General features: G+C 41.8%; 1 protein-coding gene across 1 annotated transcript; it reads left to right on the top strand.

The window, feature by feature from the left end:
* The first annotated feature begins 377 nt into the window (after window positions 1–377).
* Window positions 378–21,402, top strand: LOC134601522 (extracellular calcium-sensing receptor-like). The gene is made up of 6 exons (XM_063446032.1): window positions 378–441; window positions 9,144–9,435; window positions 9,659–10,462; window positions 11,048–11,275; window positions 20,273–20,396; window positions 20,482–21,402. The coding sequence occupies exons 2-6, from the start codon at window positions 9,178–9,180 to the stop codon at window positions 21,393–21,395; spliced, it is 2,328 nt and encodes a 775-aa protein (XP_063302102.1). The 5' UTR covers window positions 378–441; window positions 9,144–9,177; the 3' UTR covers window positions 21,396–21,402.
* Window positions 21,403–23,173: the final 1,771 nt, after the last annotated feature.

Genomic DNA, 23,173 nt, shown 5'->3' with positions numbered 1-23,173 from the left:
TACAGATTTTAGTGGATTGTAATCTATTCTGTGCCTAGAATATTTTAGTTAATGTTTTACTATTTGTGGGAGACAGATTAAAGAAACCTTGCACCTTTGCGTGTGTAAAACCAGCATTGAGAATTACTCCCCCCTTATATTTAACATAAAAAGTGAACTGGCTGTGTGTGTAAGACAGAGAAATCTTACCATGATTAAGGGACCATTGAACATAACCATCTCTCTCCTGCTCTCCTTACTGTGGGCCCTGCCATGTATCTTTGCGGGCACTATATCTACAGATGTGTGGCCGAACCCGGGCTGCCACCTGTCACCACCTCTTATCACTGGAAATCTGAGCCGCCCGGGCGATATTGTTATTGGAGGAATGTTTCTAATTCACGTGGACAGACTCTACAGTAAATTGGATTTCAAGAACAGACCGGACCTCAAATGCCAGACGTAAGTCAAAATCTCATGAACACATTAACATGTAATATGGTACAGGATAGAAATATCTTTCCAAATGTTGTCGCCCTCATCCTTAAATATGATCTGTATTTTACTGGCAGTAAACAGCTATATCTAATGACCTATATATGAAACTTTGGTGAGCTAACAACTAGGGGCTCAAGTTAATAGTGTTGGATAAGCTTTCCAAATGATTTAATATTTTTGGATATACTTTTAAAATAATTTATCATTATGAAAAATATGTTAATTTTGTAATTTAAAAAAAAATAGTTTTTGATACATTTATATATATTTTTCATGTATGATATATTTTGATATTTTAATATTTTAAATACTCATAATAAAACATTTTTTCAAAAACACTAAAGATTAAAATTGATTTAAGATTTTTTTTGTGAGTTTCACACTTTGATGATGCTTTGTTTGTGATTATTCCACGTGTTGAATCTGAATCATTATGATACTTTGTGTTTGTGTATCTGTGACATCTAGCATGTTTGTGAATTTTCTCAACCTGTGTGTATTTTGTTTATTTAAAATATTTTATATTACACATTGGACATACCCGCAGAAAGGATAAAACACGTTCTTATCACATAAATATTCTTTCATTTCCAAACTATTGGTCTGGTTTAGGTTTTTTTTCCCCTTACATTCTCAGAAATGTGCTGAGTATTACGTTAATTAAAGCATTCATAACATGAGCTGTCTAGCTTGAAAAAAGACAAAAGTCTACAAAGTTCAACTGTGAAGTCCATTCCTTTATGCTGTTTATCCAAAAGAAGGCAAAAAAGATGAAGCCATCTCCAATTATGCCACAGACAGGTGGGGTAGATCATCGTGACTCCATAATGGCAATTAGATTTCTCCTTGGATCAACAACTTGTTCACATACGTATCAATTATATCCTTAAATATGCTATTTATGCAAAAAGCGTCCAAGCAGTTTTAAAATGTATCTATATAATCTGATAAGACAATCGCCTTAGGCAGGGAATTCCACATTTGTATTGTTCTTACTGCAAAGAACACTTTCCTCTGCTTTAAGTAAACATTTCTTTCTCCAGCCTCAGTGGGTGCCCTCTTGTTTGTTGAATATTCATCCTAATGAACAGGTTAGCACATAGCGGTTTGTACTGATAGAGACATAGAATGTGAGGGCAGATAAGAACCATTCGGCCCATCTAGTCTGCCCAGTTTTCTAAATACTTTCACTAGTCCCTGGCATTATCTTATAGTTAGGACAGCCTTATGCCTATCCCACGCATGCTTAAACTCCTTTACTGTGTTAACCTCTACCACTTCAGCTGGAAGGCTATTCCATGCATCCACTACCCTCTCAGTAAAGTAATACTTCCTGATATTATTTTTAAACCTTTGTCCCTCTAATTTAAGACTGATGCTGCATACATTTGTATAGTGCTATCATATCCCGCCTGAGGCGCCTTTTTTATATTTGGATCACTTGAAAAAAAAACCCTCTTTTTATACACAAAAGTACCTTACTGGCTTTTGCAAAGGCAGACTGGCATTGCGTGCTATTGCATAGTTTGTGATCTATAATTATTCCATGTCCTATTCATTGAATGTTATCTCTAACTCTGCCATATTTAATGTATAAGTGGCTTGTGGGTTCCTTATTCCAAAATGCATGATTTTACATTCGTCTGTATTGAATCTCATCTGCCACTTGCCTGCCCAGTCCCCTAAATGATCCAAATCCCTCTGTAGTGCAGTTATATCATGCTCAGACGGTATTATCCTACCTGGTTTTGTGCCATCTGCAACCATAGACAAATCACTCACTTCAAGATCATTTATAAATAGATAAAAAGAGAAGTGGACCCAGGACAGAACCCTGGGGCACTTAACTTTGCCTCTTTGAATCTATTGTCCAATGTGAAGATGTTCCCTTTGTAACTACTCTTTTTAAAAAGAATAACACAATGTTTCGTCTGAACCAACTTGTTTCAGTTTTATTAGTAACCTTTTGTGGGGCACTGTATGAAATGCCTTAGCAAAATCCAATTAGATCACATCTACTATATCAGTCTGATCAATATTGTCTACTCATTTTTTTTGTGGAATGCAATTAAGTTAGTTTTGCAATTAAGTTAGTATGCATGGTAACATTGTTGGTAACATATTTGCATCTGTTTTTATTTTATTTATTGTTTTACTCTCTGAAAATGTAATATGAAACAATGTGTTATAAATGAGTTAACCATTCGTTCGCAAAATTCTGTGAAAATACACCAATTCTTCCCATATTCAAATATACTCCAGGATGTAGCAGTGATAAAATGCACTGAGAGTAATTATTTTACTTATTTTAATGACTGACTTGGAGCAAATTGGTGTTTGCTACACAAATTAGCATAGAAATGGCCCCAATACCACTCTATCTATAACATTTAGATATTTATAAAACAATTCATTACAACCATGGCCCGCAAACTGGCACAGTTCAAAGCACATTCAGAGAAAACTGCAGAAACCCACAATGTGTGCTCACTAGCTGGGAAAGTAGAAAGCAAGCATGTAATTAAAATGGGAACATCACACGTTATTTTATTAAGCAGTTATCCAGAGCCCTTTACATTTTGTGCAAAGAACAATTATACAGATAGGGGATATTAGACATATTGATACAGACAGAGAAGAGACGCCTTCTTGTGGGACTTAACCTCTGACAAGGTACTATGCAAGAAGGCCAGTGAGCTTGCAATCTACAGATCTATTTTATCCAGAAGGGACCAGGCATTATGGTCCATACTAGTATCTTGCACTGGAGGTGGTGGGGTGAGAATTAATAATATTGCAAGTTGACTGCCCCCTTGCGCCATAAGTCATTCTATAAATATATATGTTTAAGCATGGTGGTCTTGAGGAAGTCTGTAATTAAAGGGACACTCTACTGATCCCCTCTCAAATTAATAAATAAAAAAACACTTTAGTAGATAAACCCCAACTAAAATCATGGACACAGGACACGTTCAAAGGTCTTGTAGAGTTCATGCCTTAATGCATCAGAGATGTTTTGGCAGCTTGAGTATCCCCATAATATTAGGAAGGAGGCTTTATCAATATATCTCTGTGTATCCCCATATGCCTCCACTGGAGATATTGAACATAAAGGTATACCGGCAATCACAGTCTTCATATGCTTCTTACAATAAAAATATTAACTTTTTAGTTCCACTAAGGAACTTTCTTCAGGACAGTTAAAAAAAAAAACATTGCATAAGTTAAATATGCTATTTATAGACAAGATACAGGAATTACCATCCAGTGTCCAATCAGCAGCACATTAATTTACTTCTAGAGTCAAATAACATACATTCCCTATCTTTGATATGCCTGTTTGCTTAATTACTAGTGATGTGATTTGCTAAAGTGACACTCTCTCTCCCATTGTACTGACCAGCATCAAATATAGTACTATTTCTAAACCTAACCCTACCCCTAACTTTGTCTGTAATCTAAACACTACACACTTGCAATTCGTTTAGTTCTGAATGTAAATGAGGATGAATTTTGGCAATTCAGACAATCAGATACTTCCGAATGTGCGAATTACCGAATTGCTAAAGTGCCAAATTTCCGAAGTGCCAAAACATTTTGCCGAAGAGCCAAATTGGTGAATTACAGAATTGCCGAATTGCCTAAGTGAAGAATTTTGGAAGTGCTGAAGTGCTTCGGATTTCTGAAAAGTGGCAAAACAAGAGAGGGAGGAAAAATTATGTGAATGATGACAGGAATCTAACCAACGACAGCGCAGGAATCATGTCCCCCTCAAGGAGGGATCCCCCCTAAATCGTGACATATCCCCCAAGAAAATGCCCTGTCAGTCTCCGTTTGAGCCCACTAAACTGTTGTCCCATGGTTCCCAAATTTTTTGAAACTTTGCTATTTTTCCTCTTACTCTCGCTGTCAAGTCGTCCATGATTCTACATTCTCTGATCCTAGATTTTACCCCTGAGAATTCTGGGGCCTCTGGTGAGAGCCATGCGGTCGCTATAGCGCGGCGTGCGCTCAGAGTTATCTTATGTACTAATTTCTGTTCTCTCCTAGTCCATCCATCCAGAGATCTATTTAACAGGTATATCCATGGGTCCATGCCCAGGGGCCTGTTGAACGTCTGTCTCAAAAGATCCTTCACGGACCTCCAGAAGCTACTTATCTTCGGGCAGTCCCACCACATGTGAATATATGTGCCTTGGGATCCACAACCCCGCCAACAGTCGTCAGTATCCAATTTGTGCATTCGATACAATTTAACTGGCGTGGTATACCACCGAAGCATAGTTTTCCATGCTTGCTCCTGAAGAGTGACACATATTGAAACATTGGAATTTGCCTCCCATATCTCCTGCCACTCAACTCCCTCCAAGACTTCCCTGAGGTCCGTTTCCCATTGATCTGTATAATTCAAACTTCCCCATTCTCCATTTTCCGCACTAAGATGAGCATATAAAAGCGTGATCATACCTTTGGGGGCTGCCCCATCCAAGCAAAGCCTCTCATAGAAGGTCAGCTTTCCCAAGGCTGCTGTTTTAATGTGAGGTCTTCTAGCAAAATCGCGAATCTGAACATATAAAAAAAAAATATGTGGGAGTTAAGTGGGAGCCTTGTTGGAGTTCTGCAAATTGAATGACTAGTGATGTCCCGAACGGTTCGCTGGCGAATAGTTCCTGGCGAACATAGCTTGTTCGAGTTCGCCACGGATGGCGAACATATGCAATTTTCGGTCCGCCCCCTATTCGTCATCATTGAGTAAACTTTGACCCTGTACCTCACAGTCAGCAGACACATTCCAGCCAATCAGCAGCAGACCCTCCCTCCCAGATCCTCCCACCTCCTAGACAGCATACAATTTAGATTAATTCTGAAGCTGCATTCTTTTTTTTTGTATTATTATGTTTTTTTTGTATTATTTTTTTTTGTGTTTGTGTTTATTATACATTATCCTCCACAGCCAGTAACCTGTGTTTATTATACATTATCCCCCATAGCCAGTAACCTGTGTTTATTATACATTATCCCCCCATAGCCAGTAACCTGTGTTTATTATACATTATCCTCCCATAGCCAGTAACCTGTGTTTATTATACATTATCCTCCCATAGCCAGTAACCTGTGTTTATCATACATTATCCTCCCATAGCCAGTAACCTGTGTTTATTATACATTATCCTCCCATAGCCAGTAACCTGTGTTTATTATACATTATCCCCCCATAGCCAGTAACCTGTGTTTATTATACATTATCCTCCCATAGCCAGTAGCCTGTGTTTATTATACATTATCCTCCCCATAGCCAGTAACCTGTGTTTATTATACATTATCCTCCCATAGCCAGTAACCTGTGTTTATTATACATTATCCTCCCATAGCCAGTAACCTGTGTTTATTATACATTATCCTCCCATAGCCAGTAACCTGTGTTTATTATACATTATCCCCCCATAGCCAGTAACCTGTGCTTATTATAAATTATCTCCCCCATAGCCAGTAACATGTGTTTACTATACATTATCCACCCATAGCCAGTAACCTGTGTTTATTATACATTACCCCCCCATAGCCAGTAACCTGTGTTTATTATACATTATCCCTCCCATAGCCAGTAACCTTTGTTTATTATACATTATCCCTCCCATAGCCAGTAACCTGTGCTTATTATACATTATCCTCCCATAGCCAGTAACCTGTTTATTATACATTATCCCTCCCATAGCCAGTAACCTTTATTTATTATACATTATCCCCCCATAGCCAGTAACCTGTGTTTATTATACATTATCCCCCATAGTCATTTATCGTTGGACCTAGGCAGCATGATGTCTTAGGCCGGCCCAGAGAGTGAGTGAGTGAATAATATAATATATATGTTCAGAAACATATTAGTAATATATGTAAATCGGGTTCATGCAAAGAGGGTGAAAAGGTATTAAAGAAAAACACACTTATTGCATCAAATTTACAAAGCCAAACTTTTAAAAGCTTTCCTCATTTCTTTCTCGGGATGAGGAATATATCAGTTGTAGACTGAGGATTTCCATCTGCCCAATCTTTTAATTATATGCACTGGAGTGTCAGTGTTGAAGGAGACCGAAGCTGCCCTTATTCTAAATGAAAGACCCGAGACATGGATACAACCCAATCTTAGGAGTAGTGTTCTGGTGTAACAGTAGTGTACATTTAAAAAAAATAAAAATACAGGGGGCTTGTTGTCACCTTTTGGGGACCCTTGGTGTTGTACGTTGCTGGGTGGAGGAAGAGACCTTCAATGACATCAGTGAGGACAAGGAACGGGACATGGCTAGCTTGGTATCCAACCTTGTGCAAATGGGGAGTTTGCGATTGTGCAAATGGACTGTTTGCGGTTGTTTGCGCTGCGTTAAACAGGGAGTTTGGTCTGTCACTGTGAAGCGGGCGTAACCCTTACACTACCTGATCGATACAACATCATACCTGATGTTTTAAAGAACGTCATTCCAAACAATTTAGGAATGTTAGGTGATTTATGCCCTTTATGGATTAAAACTAGACTCTGCATCAACTATGTGATTTTCCATGGGAGTTTTGCCATGGATCCCCCTCCGGCATGCCACAGTCCAGGTGTTAGTCCCCTTGAAACAACTTTTCCATCACTATTGTGGCCAGAAAGTCCCTGTGAGTTTTAAAATTCGCCTGCCTATTGAAGTCTATGGCGGTTCGCTTGGGTTCGCCCGTTCTCGAACATTTGCGGAAGTTCGCGTTCGCCGTTCGCGCACGGAAAATTTTATGTTTGCCATTGGAGTACGGACCTATCTATATTATGAAATTCTCTGGGGGCCATGCTAGGGAGAAACTCTCTGTTTCCAAGGATTGGAGTCAAAGGGGAGGGGGACGCTGCTAGCCCATATTTGGTATTACATGTCTCCCAAATTCGGATAGAGTTGAGTATAGCTGGACATGTTATCCTTATCGCAGGTCTATGTTCCTTGGGAACCCACATCATAAACTGGGGGACATCCACCCCCACCATCATAGACTCAATGTCCACCCACCTTCTCTCTTCCGTCGGGGAGTGCCACATGGCCACCTGCGTCAATTGAGCCGTGAGATACTATAAATATAGATTTGGGAGGCCCAACCCTCCCCTGTCTTTGTGTCTATACAGTACCTGTCTGGAGGTCCCCTGGATACATCGCCACTGTCGGAAGGTCCGGGGGCGGCTGGATCCCAAGGCCCTGGAACAGACGCTTCGGATCTCCACCTGGTGTTAGAACATGCGCTCGACCGTCTCGAAACACCATTAATTTGAAGGGGAAGCCCCAGGCATATTTTAGGCCTGCTCCTCGCAGCGCCCCAGTTATGGGCCGCCAATCCCTCCTCCGCTGCAATGTCGAAGGGGCCAAATCTTGGTAAAGGGAGATCACAGCTCCATCATGCCGAATTGGTCCCTCCCAACCCCTCTTCATCAGAGCCTCCTTTGTTCTGAAATGGAGGAAGTTGACAATCACGTCCCTCGGGGTGTTAGCATCGGCACGCTGTGTTCGCATTGCCCTTTGCACTCTCTCCATGCACCATTGCTCCTCCAGAATCTGCGGAAGGAGAGGCTTAAAGATGGAAAGCAAGAGCCCCTGCAAGTCTTCTTCGGACCCTTCAGGTAAGCCCCTCAGGCGGAGGTTGTTCCTTCGAGACCAGTTAGCCAAATCTTCCAAGGCCAGATCTGTGTCTACAACATGAGTCGTTAGGCGGTTCACCCTGTGGACTACCTCATTATGAGCCTGCATGGTAGCTTCAATGCGGTCCTCAAGTTTTGCGGTACGCTCACCCAAGGCGCTAATGTCGGCTTGCAACACAGCTGTTGATTCAGCTATTTCCCCAGCTAGGAAAGCCTTAACTTCTGCGAGTTTGGCAAGCACCACGTCTTGATCAGCAGAGGAGGCCCCTTTGTCAGCTCCAGGCGATGCGTGTGGGGATCCCCCGTCGCCATCTTGGCTCCCGGCCCGACCATGCCGCTGCGCCGTAAGGAGGTCAAGAACCGAGCCTCCAGACTCCGTGTTCATCTTGGGTTGCTTTTTGGGGAGTCTCTTCTCCATGGTAAGGAGTTTGTTGGGGGTACTTATTAGGCAGAAAAAGGCCGCTTTTGTATGCTTAAGGCGCCTATAGGACTGAGCTCTAGTGAGACACGTCTGATTCAGGACACGTCTTAAATCTGATTCAGACCTAATCAGAAAGGATTTCTAAACTGCAAACTCTACATTATTGTTAGCATTCATAAAGAGCCAAAATATTCCACAGGCCATTACGATTATAGAAAGTGGATATTTAGAGGTGAAAAAGGCTCTTAAAGTTATGTGCATTTACAGTGACAAAAAACAAACACAAAACAACAAACTTACAAAAAAATATAAAAATGGTAACGTTTCCGCAGGAAGATATAGTTAGATAAAAGTAGCAAGACGTTATCTGCAAACAGGTCATGATCATGACAGTGTTTTCATTTGTATTGTCATGTAATATGTTTTGATTTGGAGATGCAAGCACCATCCATGGAAACCCACCTTGCTCTTCGGTTTGTATATGCATGCTCCTTTGCCTATAAGCAAGAATAGTTGTTTATCTGTGTTTGTGACATGAAACATATGTACTTGTAAAAACACATTTTGTATAACTTATATTTATAATTCTATAAGGTTTGGATTTGACTATTACCAGAGCTTTCAAGCCATGATATTTGCTGTGGAGAAAATCAATGCAAACCCAGATCTTCTTCCCAACATCACTTTGGGCTTTAAGATTTTTGACACTTGTGCCGCCATGAGACGGGCAGTAGAAGGGACATTCTGGATTTTATCAGGAGGAAGTAAAAGCATTCCCAGTTACCAATGGCAAGAGAAAACACATCTTGCTGGTATCATTGGTGACTCTGGATCAGTACGTTCTATTCTAATGGCTCAGATATTGGGAATTTACAGATATCCACAGGTAGGAGAACAATAAAATCAACCTTTCTAGAAACACAAAACTGAGGAAGTCTCCTCATGCTTATTTATTGTCAGAGAAATGTGTTTTAGATATCCCTTCATATATTGTTTTTTGGCACAAAGAATATTTCAAAATATGTAAATCCTCAAAATGTATTTTTAAGCAAATGTGTTAGAATTTCAAGCAATGTGTACATCATATGTTTGTTACTTGTTTATTGCAGATTAGTTATTTTTCTACTAGCCCCATCATGAGTAATAGGAATCAGTTCCCATCCTTCTTCCGTACAATACCTAGTGATGAGTTTCAGTCTCGAGGTCTAGCTCAGCTTGTCACATACTTTGGTTGGTCATGGGTTGGACTCTTGGCAATTGATAATGACTACGGTCTGCTTGGTATCCAAGTGATTAAAGAAGAGTTACTCAGGTCTGGAGCATGTGTGGCCTTTGTTGAGAACATCTTGACCAACCTTCCAAACAGAAATGCTCCACATATTGTAAAAACCATCAGAGAGTCAACAGCTCATGTTATTGTAGTGTTTTCACTTCCCCATGACTTCATCCCAGTGCTGGAAGAGTTACTAATGCAAAATGTGTCTGGCAAAATCTGGGTAGCCAGTGAATCATGGTCGACATCTGCTCTTCTGTCCAGTAAAAGGTTCCAAGAAATCTTGGTAGGTACTATTGGCTTTGCCATCCACAGTGGGTGGATGCTGGGATTTACTGAGTATCTTAACAGCTTTCATCCTTCAAAATATCCAGATGATGACTTTGCCATTGCCATATGGGAGCATATATTCTCTTGTGATTGGTTTGAGAATCGGAATAATAGGACAACTCAAGAATGTACAGGTGGAGAAAAACTGGAGAGTTACATAACAAAACCAGACTTCAGACTTTCATTTAATGTCTATACCTGTGTTTATATCTTTGCATGGGCCTTGCAAAGTTTGCTTCAATGCAAATCTGGGTCTGGACCATTCCATGAAGGAGAATGTGCTGATATCTCATCCTTTCGACCTTGGCAAGTAAGTCAAACAAATCAGCAAGAACTGTTACTATGTAATACAGTTGTAATTAAAAGTATTCAACCCCCAATGAAAAGCAGGTTTATTGTAAAAATGTACAGAATTTCGGCTCTTTGCAATGATACATACCTTAACACAAAAAACGATTCAAGTGGTTTCCCCAAATTCAACTGAAAATGCAATTTATAATGACTTCTCCGGTCTCAAAATCATTCAATCCCTTGATGGCAAGCATCTTTAGTATTTAGTAGAGCTCCCTTTTGCTGTTATGACCTGCTGCAAGTGAGATGCATAGCCAGACACAAGCTTTTACTTCTGGCAGCGTTCCTGAGGAATCTTAGCCCATTGCTCATGAGCAATGTCTTCCTGTTCAGTAATATTCTAGGTTTTGCGTGATGCAACTGCCTTCTTCAAATCCCACCAGAGGTTTTCCCAATGTTGAGCGATTTCGATTGCTTTTCTTTGATTTGTTCATTGCAGCTGAAACTCTGTAAAGTTGGATAATTAATACTTCTGATTAATACTTCTGATTACAACTTTATGCCTGTTTCATATAGTAACTATAGTTTCCTTTTGGTTTTCCAGTTACTCCATTATGTTAAAAATACTAATTTTCAGGCTGATGATAAAACACGGATATTCTTCAATCATAACGGGGACCCTCCAGCCATTTATGATATTGTAAACTGGCAGCTAAGGACATCGGGAGAATTGGAACAGGTTATTATTGGAATTTATAACTCAAGTGCCCCGCATGGAAATATGCTAATATTAGAAAGCACTTCAATTAAATGGAATACAGGGGATACACAGGTATTGTATTACATTTTCTATGGTGGAAAGTGTAAACTCTAGTACTGTAATACAAGTAACAATATAGCTGTTAGGGAACTACAATTATGTTTCTGCATCAATCCGGCTATGATCTCACTTCCCCCAGGTGACATATAGCCTCTGAATTTTCAGTTTCAGGAAGCATGGAGTGTCGCTGGGTGGGGCTCCACTGATTGGCTGAGAGCACTCAGCTGACTTGATGCTGCCTAGGGAGGAGCTAATATCAGCACTAAAGGCAACTTTGAGATTAAATTGTTCAAAAATAGTTTGACCAACTGAGGTAAGAATGCCTCTGGGGACCTGCTTGCACCATAACCACTTAATTTAGATTAAGTTGTTTTGGTGCCTGGAGTGTCCCTTTAAGTGTCCCCTTAAGGGTCCCTTTAATGCAATGAGTATTTGATTTATTGAAAACACATTTATTTTTATATTTAATTTCTTTAGGAACTCTTATGATTTTACTTACCTGCTCGCAAGTGCCACCATGCTCAGAGGTTAGTGGATGTTACCCTATTGAAACACCACTGTATGGTCCCACTTTTCGCATTACCCTGTAACATGTGATGTAGTGGTCATGGTGCCCTGGTATCCCAGCATTGTAAATAGTCAAACTATCTTACTATATATATATATATATATATATATATATATATATATGTTAAAAGGCCTGAACTTGTGGAGGCCTGAATTTGTGGGAGGAGTAAGTCCCCTACTTAAACTCCCAGCCCCTACTCACCTCTGCCGTTCAGCTGATTGTTTGGTCCCCATAGCAACTAGCACTTCCGGTTCCCGCCAGAATTTTTCTCGTGTTTCCAGCAGACAGACGTTCAGAACAAGCCCTCCGTCCGTTCGTAGCCTCCAAGCCGTTTCCCGGTCGAGGTACCCGGCTTCCGGTCTCAACACCGGCACGTACTCGTGAGTTAGGCGAAGGAAATAGCGTTCCGCTATTTTCCCGCCGTTCGGGCCTAAAAACGTGGGGGTAGGCTCCCTTTAAACTTAATCACACTATTACATGCTCGTTTAAACTAATCAACGCTCGCACCGGTACTTTTTCTCATCGTTTACATATCGTTTACATATCGTTTACATATCGTTTACATATTCATACGTTATTTACGACTTAGCTTATGATTCCATGTACACAATAAAATTACTCTTTACATGCGGTCACCCAGGACCACCTTATGTCATTTATGTTAAGTACAAACACGACGCTCCTACACACATGCGATTAGATCTTATTTAAATAGGCTACTGTATGCATTTAGGTCTATTTTAAATAAATCTACATCAGGTTACTATTTAATACCTACTCGTCTGTTTAGTGTTATATATTTTACTCATTTTAAATACCAGCCTTTTCGATTTTCTATCAATGTTAGACAACAATATTCATTTTACTAACCTTAATACTCCCACTACTATTATAAAATATACGGCTCGCTACACATCTCCTAAATTTTCTGTAAAACGACACATATACTAATAAATGCTTTGTCTAAACAGTAAATACACCCGGAACATTAAACACATGTACTAAAGCATTTCTCATATAATCACGCCGCCACATATTTTTGACTTTACAGAATACTTCGGTTTCTCACTTTCTGAGCTAAAGTTGAAAGTTTCAAGGCCTTTTTCTTTACAGGAACAGGTACGGTATTTTATCACTCTTCGTCTTCACGGTCTAAGTAAAATTCATTTAAATATATAAAAATAAAAATACAAAATTCATTACATACCATCGCACCTGTTGTTAACTATGTATATTTTGTTCAGTCAATCCTTAAGCTCCTGAATTTAACCTAGGCTTCCACCGGTCTACACTGGTAACCTACTACGTCCATACGAAATTTCTGTACGTCCTACCAAGGTATAGTCCTCTAATTTCTACTTACAAATCTTCATACAAGACCTCACGTAGTCTCATCATCTCCTTTCTGCTTTTTCAGAAGCTTACGCCCACGATACGTTAATCTCGTTACTTTATTTTTTCTATCCAGACATACGGTCATACGGCCTCCAGGCTCTGGAACATACACCAAATCCTGACCCGGTACTCAGCCATACCTTCAGGTACTTACGCCCTTCCCAAATACGTCCATTTTCCAACCCTAGGCCTCATTCAGCCTTCTCTAAAAATAGCAAAAATCATCCCAATCAAACTCCATAAACATTCCAGATCCCTCTACGCAGGATCACGCATGCCGCCCCTATCAAAAAGAAAACAAATCATACGCCACCACGATACGTATAAATACATCAACATCTTTCTTAAATTCCCAGGATTCTTCAACGAAGACAACTAGACGACAAGACTCACTACACTTAATCTGCCTAAAAGGTTCCAGAAACCATTTGCGTCCAGTTAAGGTTGGTATCCACACACCACTCCAGGCCACGCATTATACCCTTAGTATACAATCGAACTGGCTACAGGGTCTAGGCCTTACGCCTTAAGCTCACCCTATTAGTCCTAATCCTATCCTGCGAGGCCATCCATCCCCGCCCCACCTCAACACGGAGGTACGGCCCCACGCCCAAATCATAGTTAGAAGCCTCGCATGCCCTACTATAGGGCTCTAGTCAGGGCCTCACCCGTCACGGCCACACGTTTTGATCTTTCTTTACTGTCACCGAGAGGCCAACACCCCGCCACCACGTCTGTGGCAATCACGTCATAAGCCAAATCATAGGTAGAGCCTCTCACCGCCACTTGGCATTAGCAGGGCCTCACCTACCAAAACATTCAACAGTTAAACTCTTCGCTTCGGCATCTAGCATTACAGTCCAGTTCTTCCATTTACCTCACCCCCCACACACCCCAAACTTCCGTACTCCCTCACTAATGTATCTTCGCATAATCATTTCCTTTTTAGAATGTCCCAAGAACCCATGCCAACCGAAGAACTGACTGAAGATATACCATTCACGCCAACCAGACCCGAGTCTCCAAGCGATTCTCTCACCCTTTCAACCCCCACGTCCTTGAGAGCATGGACTATTCCCAAAATTACGGCCGAACTTAGGCTCAGGGGAATCCCCTTCCCGGCCACAGCCAGAAAGGCTGAACTTTATAGGCTACTGACCCGCCAAGCCCCCGAGCCTAGGCCAGGCACTAGCTCTCAAGGACTACCACCAAGCTACAGCACGTCCAACCAGGATACCCTGGCAGAGATCTTGGCCAATCTTCAGGCCCTCAATAACAGACTATCCAAGGTGGAGAGCGCCATCTCCTCCCCAGGTACTACTGCGGTAGTCCCAGCTCCTATCACGATAGTCCCAGCCCCTATCACGATAATCCCAGCTCCTATCACGGCTGTACCCATCATACCTACATGCCCTCCCATACGCCCCCCCCTAGCACCAGGCACAGCCATTACACTATTTGAGTCACCAGCACACTCCGTCCCTGACTCTATCAAGAAAGATATCTTAGACGGGAAGGACGTGTGTCTGGTGTCTCTGCTCATAGCCTCCCAGGATGTTCTTGAGAACAAGGCCTTCAACTATGGCGACATTTCTGTGGTACTCAAGACGAGGGATCCCAGGCTTAATAAAAAATTGTCAATCCCACAGTTTGTGATAGCCTTCGGGATATATAGAGATGTTATTTGCACAGTGTACCCCCACAGGAGAGAGGAGTTAGACCTTTATCTGCACAAGGTGGTGGATCTAGGCATCAAGTACGGGGGCTCTTCGTTCTATGACTACCACAAGTCAGTGTCAGCGAAGGCGGCGACCCATCTAAAACAGTTCAATATCAAAATGAACTGGGGTCAGATGGACACTGAATTGTTCTGTCGCCACTTCGCTGGACTCAGGCCCCCGGCTTGTGCCATATGCAACTCGACATCCCACATGGCGGACTTATGTCCAGTCGAAGCAGATCCCACCACCTCCACACCCACCTCTCACTCTTTCACACCTCACTCTACTTTCACCCCCTACAGCAAGTCATCAGGTGGTCTTCGGGATAAGCTAGGTAGGCCCATCTCCTTTCTAGGGAAGGCGCAGGTGTGCAATAACTTTAACACAGGCTCCTGCAGTTTCAGCGCCTGTAGATTATTGCACATCTGCTCCATATGTTTCAGGGCACATACTAAGACCATGTGTCCAGCCAGGTTGTCACCAAACAAATGACTAACCGACATAAACATCGACAACCTGTTTTTTTATCTAAGGTCTCACCCTAGCAGGCATCTGGTAGATTATCTCACCACAGGGTTCACTAAAGGGTTTCTCACGGGTATAGTTGCCATTCCCCCAGGTACATTAGAATGCCCTAATCTACAGTCTGCACGTTTAGACCCAGTCTCCACAGACTCCCTCATTGCCTCAGAAATCACCAACGGGTTTATGATAGGCCCCTTCACCTCTTCACCATTTTCCTCCTGGCGCACTAACCCCATTGGCATCGCTACTCACAAATATTCTAATAAAAAACGTTTAATTATTGATTTATCGGCACCGCACTCCTCTTTTGTTCCTAGCATAAACGCACTCATTCCAGCAGACGAATTTTCACTTCAATACTTAACCATCGACGACGCCATACTTTCCATAATTTCATCTGGTAACCGACCCTGGCTTAGCAAAACGGACATTACTAACGCTTTTAAATTACTACCCATGCACCCCTCACTCTGGCACTTACACGGTATTAAATGGCGTGATCTATACTACTTCTCTACACGACTCACTTTCGGTTCTCGTAGCAGCCCCAAACTGTTCGACATTTTCGCAGAGTCGTTGTGCTGGCTGCTCCTGAACATCACCAGGTGTCACTCCGTTATCCACTACCTCGACGACTTTTTACTTATAGAGCCAGGGTCTCCATCACCCACATCAATCAAAAGCACTACTGCACTATTTGCCACACTTGGAGTCCCTTTGTCCCCAGCCAAAACTATAGGCCCCACAACCAAATTGACCTTTCTGGGGATAGAACTGGACTCAATTAACCTCAAAGCTAGCCTCCCTCACGACAAACTGGCACGTTTGAGAGGGGTAATAGACTTGTTCCTGCGGAATGATGTTTGCACTAGGAAGGAACTTCAGTCCCTTCTCGGATCCCTGAACTTTGCCATGCGCATCATTCCGCAGGGAAGATCTTTCATATCCAGACTTCTTTGCCTGATGCTTGGAGTTCCGGACTCTGGCACAGTTTCTTTGGACCCCCACGCCAAGGCTGACTTAGCTATGTGGGGGAAGTTTTTGAAAGACTGGAATGGAATCTCCATGTTTATTCCCCCTCTCTCCACCTCTTCACCCATCATCCACACAGACGCAGCAGCCAATATCGGTTTTGCAGCCATTTTCGGGAACCACTGGTTCAGGGGCCATTGGCCCACTGAGACGGATGCCTTGCCAGGATTCAGAGAGACCTCAGCTTTATTTGAAATCTATCCCATCATGGCGGCCGCACACACCTGGGGTCATCTCTGGTCTGGCAAGGCAGTCAAATGCTACTCTGATAACTCGGCAGCTTGCGAAATCGTGAACAAAGGGCGATCATCTTCCCTAACCATCATGCGGCTGATTCGCAAGCTGACCTGGTTGGCAGCATCCGGCCAGTTTCACTTAGTTTGTTTTCACATCCCGGGGATTCACAACACGGCCGCTGACGCTCTTTCTCGTTCTCAATTTCAGGCATTTTCTCAGGCACTCCCAACGGCTCACCTACAACCATCCAGGACACCACGGTTCCACGAGCTAATCCTGGATTAAGCACACTCTTGAACCACGCTAGAGCACTCACTCACCAAGCATTATCACCAAACACGGCTATCACTTACAATAGGGCACTTAATATATTTAATAAATTCACTGCAGAGTTCGGTCTACAAGGTGACTTCTCTATTCAAACCATGGTGGCTTTTGCCTCCTTTTGCCACCTACACCTAAAACTATCCCACAACACCATTAAACTCTATCGCACGGGGGTCCAGCACCACAGCCTCACCCTTTTCCCTAACAACACGCCTTTCCTTTCTTCATATCCCATCAAAAAGGTTTTGAAAGGTATAACTAAGGTTTCACCTCCACTCTCTACCATTAGATTACCTATAGATGGGCCTATCTTCAGGTCACTTAGCAATCTCCTTGACACAGCCCCATTCGACATCGGCACTAATACGGTGATTAAATCTGCTATATATCTCGCTTTCTACGGTTTTCTCAGACCTAGAGAGTTCACCGTAATTTGCCAAGGAGATATAAAGCTAAGTCTTAAAATATCACACCTCACTAAGATAGAGGATCACTACCAACTTTCGATCCCTACAACTAAAACCAACCAATCACTACATCCTACTATAATTTCTCTCTTCCCTACTGATAATGCCTGGTGTCCGGTAAAAGTATTAGATCACTTACGGTCATCTCTGCACGATCACCCTCAGGACTCTCCGCTCTTAACACTACAAGCTTTTAGGAACTTGGTTTTGTAAAAAAATGCAATAAAGTGTGTATTTCTCAAATTTATCTTTTGCCCTCTTTTATTTACAGGCCCACTCGTACGTTGGTTTTTCGGCACACCACAACCAACTTTGCTCACAGTTACTATTCATTACGTATTTAAATTCCGAGCACAAGTTAAAAGGCCTGAACTTGTGGAGGCCTGAATTTGTGGGAGGAGTAAGTCCCCTACTTAAACTCCCAGCCCCTACTCACCTCTGCCGTTCAGCTGATTGTTCCCACCCACCTACACCCTGTTATAATTACATTCTCCTTGGTGGGCCCTCTTTTATTTACAGGCCCACTCGTACGTTGGTTTTTCGGCACACCACAACCAACTTTGCTCACAGTTACTATTCATTACGTATTTAAATTCCGAGCACAAATATATATATATATATATTGTATTGCTTGGACTTCTTACATGCGGTCTGCCAGGCACTGCTCCACAACTCCTCTTTTATTTATTTTCCTGAGGGTGGGACATAGAATTAGTTTTCACTTGTGACAGACATCCCGGTACTATCTAGTACTTGTACACGGTTCCTAACCATGACCTCTCCCTAAAAGGACTATAATCACCAACTCTTGCCTACCAGATAGTGCTAACCGGCTCATTGCCCTTTCCAGCTGCCCAAGAGACATCAGAGACCAGGGAGGTACCCACAAACATCCTGGAACTCCTGATCCAGCATTACGATCCAGTAAAACTTCCTAAAGGTCACTCTTGGCCCCAGGGTCTCCAAACAGGGCACTATTTGGAGGGATGATAAAGGAGGTTGTGACGAAATGCCTTTTGTCACTGGACTGTTAGGTGACAAGCTGCCCTTTGCCCCCGGCTGTTGGAGGAGCCTGATTGCCAGCCTCCTTCCTCATGACTATGGCCCTGGGGTGTATTGCCATTTAAAAATACTATTTGGGGCTTATTGGCTTCTAAAGACTGTTTCTGCCCATTTGAATCCATGGGAAGGTGTGTTTCTTCCCCTCCCCCGTTTCCTGTCTATTGTTCTCCAGCAGGGAGTTGTCCAAGGTACACTGCCAAACCAGTTGGAACTGACTGCTTTTGTCCCTCCTTGGTTTCTTAACAGCCCTTGTTATGCTTTACCCCATGGCAAATTTACTCTGTTCATGGGATCTGAGCACTGTTCACCTAGATTAGGCGCTCAGATCCGAGCTATCTGGGGATAGGTTAAATGGGAGGGTTCTGTGTAATATAATAAGAATTATGTATTTTTATGTACTTTTACATATTTTTGCTGTTAGTGTAAAATGTAGATATTTTCTGTACCTGGAGATAATTGAGTTTACTGCAGTGCCTTAAGCCAATTATCTCCAGGATGGAGAGGATGGATTTCATTGTGTATGTGGGAGTGTTATGATGTTAATTAGTGTTCCCATTGGTTTGTGTCCCTTTTGTCACAGTTTACCACCAGGTCCAGGGGGTGTGCCTCTGGCCTGAAAACTTGTATATAAGGAGTAGTAAGCGCTCATTGGAGTCAGATCATCTTGTACCTTCATGAAGTTTCGGCTCATGTTTGGGGGATTGGAGAACTACACTCTGGGGATTGCTATAATCACTATACTCCCCAGGGTATAATCACTAAGCTCTGCTAAGAGCTTGTTCCTGTTCCTGCTCTCTGGAATTCAGAGAGGTTGACCAGAGTGAGTGGAGACGGCGAGACCCAACCAAGCTGCGGCGGTTCGTGGGGTCTGCAGTGGTTATGGTGTCGGACAGAGTGCTTGGAGTCCTCGGAAAGCACGAGGAGCATCCGTCAGCTGAAGGTACCCGGTTGGGGTGCCAGCGGTTCCATTACAGAGGTGGTAAGGTGTTGAACAATACCAAAGACTTCAGGGAGCTCCAAGTACCAATGGACTGCACAGTCGTTAAAGGTGACCATGACCTCCCACTCAGCGCCATGGAACGGTGCGCCGGATTGGAGATGCTCATGGTCTGCTCAAAACTTAATATTCAGACTATGTGGGCTAGGCATCTCCAATCCAACCCCTTTTTGGACAATATGGGCACTCGCTGATGGCATTGATTTAGGAGTATATGCACGGGAACTGTTATTCCTTCCAAGGTGCCTGGCTGCTAATAAAATATTTGGTCAGGTACAGACACTTAGGTGCCAGGTATTGTGCACTGCATATTGTTCTTCTGGCGACCCCCTGTTGAGAGCAAGGTATAAAATAGTGACATTCTGACAATAAAGCAGACTTGTTTCACTCTAAAAGGAAACCTTGGTAGTGACATTCAAGATGGAGATAGGCTGTCACATCACTTAAAAGAATACTTTGCGTCTCTGAAGCATTTCAGCATTTTCTCTTTTTCTTAGATTTTGGAACTTTTATTAAATGTCTTGGTTGCAACCTCCTCGCTGTCAACCAGACAGCCAGAAGGGTGCTCTTCTCGTCCCCTTTCACAAAGCAGAAGGCTTATCATAAACTATGACATATAAATGGGAAGATTATTATTACTTGTTGCTTTTAAAATATATTTATTTATATTTATCTTAGATGCCATACTCCAAGTGCAGTCTAAGTTGTCCATTGGGATTTCAAAAGGTGACAATATCAGGGAAGCCAACCTGTTGTTATGAGTGTGCTCACTGTCCTCAAGGGGAAATCTCTAACCAAACAGGTACTGTAACTAGTTTGTAATGTGTTATAAAAAATCCATATGTCTTACATAAAATTACAATGTTTACATTGATGCTTTCTTTCAGATGCTGTTGAGTGCCATCAGTGCTCATGGGACATGTGGCCGAATCAAGAACAGGATACATGCCTACTGCGAGGTATAGAGTTTCTTTCCTACAAAGACCTAGTGGGTGTCAGCTTAGCAGCCATTGCCTTCTTCTCATCTACAGTCCCAGTTTGCATTCTAGTAATTTTTTTCTACCACAGGACTACTCCAATAGTTAGAGCCAACAACTGGTCCCTCAGTTGCCTTCTTCTAGTTTCCCTCTCCTTTTGTTTTCTATGTTCCTTGGCTTTCATCGGCTACCCACAACCTGAGATGTGCCTACTGCGCCAGGTATTTTTTGGGATGGTTTTCACACTCTGCATTTCCTGTGTCCTAGCAAAGACCATTACTGTTGTAATTGCCTTCAAAGCAACCAAGCCTGGCTCAAGGTTACAAAAATGTTCAGGGATCAAGGTCTCATATTGTGCTATGGGAATTTGTGTCCTTATCCAGCTATGTATCTGTGTACTATGGTTATCGTGTTCCCCTCCTTTTCCAGAATATGACACTCAGACACTATCTAGAGTCATCATTGTTACCTGTAACGAAGGCTTATCAGGTGTTTTTTTCTGGATCATGCTTGGATATCTTGGCCTTCTGGCTGCTATCAGTTTTATTTTTGCTTTCTTGGCAAGACACCTTCCAGACAGTTTCAATGAAGCCAAGTTAATCACATTTAGCATGCTGGCCTTTCTCAGTGTCTGGGTGTCCTTTGTTCCAGCTTATTTTAGCGCTCGTGGAAAAAACATGGTTGCCATGGAGATCTTTGCCATCCTTTGCTCCAGCTGGGCTGTGGTCATCTGTATCTTTGTGCCAAAATGTTTCATTATATTGTTCCGACCCAACATGAACTCCAGAGAGCATCTCATGAAAAGAGACAAAGTGCAAAAATAAAATACAAATAGCTTTAAAAGTCTATTACAAAATAACTCATCTATATTTTATAATAGTCATCAACCCATGATTACAATTAGAATTTGCCATGTAACAGAATAAATACAATTGTTTTAATAGCATTATTAAACTTTTATTTGTAAAAAAACAAAAAAAAATTGGCTTCAATTTATTACTGAAAAAGTATACAGATTAACTATGTGTTTATCAAAGTGTTGCTAGTTTGGAACATGTTACACCAATTAAATAAGAAGCGGTCAGGTCCACTGACTCATAAACACCCAAGCATCATTATTGCCATTTAAAAAAAAAAAAAAAATCCTTAAAACAAATGACGTTTCTATATATTATAATAGCTACCTAGCCATAATTAGAAGTAGAGTTTGCCACGTGATAGAATAAATATTATAATTTCAATAAAATTGTTAAACGTTTATTTGTAAAAAAAAAAATAAACAATGAAACAAATTTAGGATTCCACAAAGTGCTGAAAAAGGATACAGGTTAGCTAAACAAAGTTAAGCCTGTTGCCATGGTGAACAGTATTTTGGAGCATGTCCCGCCATTAAACTAAGAGATGTTCGGGTTAACTGGCTCAAGGATACATACGAGGGTTATTACTGCCATTTGCATTTGTTGGGTAATCAAAAAGTATATATATATATTTGTGATTGGGATAAAAAGGCCAAGGCATTCAATAAGGATTGAGTTATACCAGTTGTAGTAAGTCGGTTGTGGTGTGCCGAAAGCAACAAGAGGGGTAGGACTGAAAAAGAGGGCCCACATATCGAAAGAGTATAACAAGGGAGAGGTGAGTGGGTTCCAAACTTAGGCAGGACGTCAGGAGGGAGCTGTGAGGAGGGAGTATATATAGGTCAGATACAACTACAGGCATCCTGCCTTAATATTTGATTCTAAGCTGTTGAAGCTTAACAGTTTAATGAGCACCAAAAGGAGTATGTAGAAAATCACCTTGTCATTATTATAAGTAGAATGTGTTTATTAACAGAATACATATTATCATTGTGATTACATTTGTAACTTTGTTTGTGTATGTAACACCTGGTGACAAGCTGTAGTTACACATTCTTCTGACGCTGATAAAGCTGTTAAATCGGGACACCGTGTTATGACACAATGCCTCCACTCAATGCAACTTCTATTTATAGGAAATCCACCACCCGGAGTAGCTGAGTACCCTCCACTTAATAATAACTCAGAGACATGAGATGCAAAAACATAAGGAAATGCAGACTGTATTCCGACTAAAGAAATAAATCATATAATAGTAGATATAACCGTGCAGTTCCATGCGAACAATACAATCACAATAATAATAATAATAATTATACAATACTGTTAGATTCTGCAGATATCTCTACTTCTCTCGAAAAGAAAGAGTAGGCTGTCATAGTGCCATCTGGAGCTGTGGCTCCACCGCGGGCTATGGACGGGCCAGCCCTGAATCTGGTTAACCCAGGCCTGGAAGTTTCAAATCTGGGCCTAAATTTAAAAATATCCAAACTATTTGCCCACTGTCAGTGATGTTAACTGGTCAAACCTTATTGGTGACTGGCCAGGGCTTGCTTCCCAGCCACCATTTTAAAGTTTTCAAAATATTTATTAAAAAGCCAGTAAAGATCAAAAAGATCCCAATATCACTATAAGGGATTTTATAAATCTCCATATGCTCCCACCTCCCACCTGCCTTGATAAAAAATAATGGTGAGTCATCCTAATGTACCCCCCACCTCCACTTGTAATAGGGGGATAATGGC

The sequence above is a fragment of the Pelobates fuscus genome, chromosome 3 (assembly GCF_036172605.1).
Source record: "Pelobates fuscus isolate aPelFus1 chromosome 3, aPelFus1.pri, whole genome shotgun sequence".
Taxonomy (NCBI): Eukaryota; Metazoa; Chordata; class Amphibia; order Anura; family Pelobatidae; genus Pelobates; species Pelobates fuscus.
The sequence above is the reverse complement of the archived record's forward strand: the minus strand, read 5'-3'. Positions and strand labels throughout refer to the sequence as shown.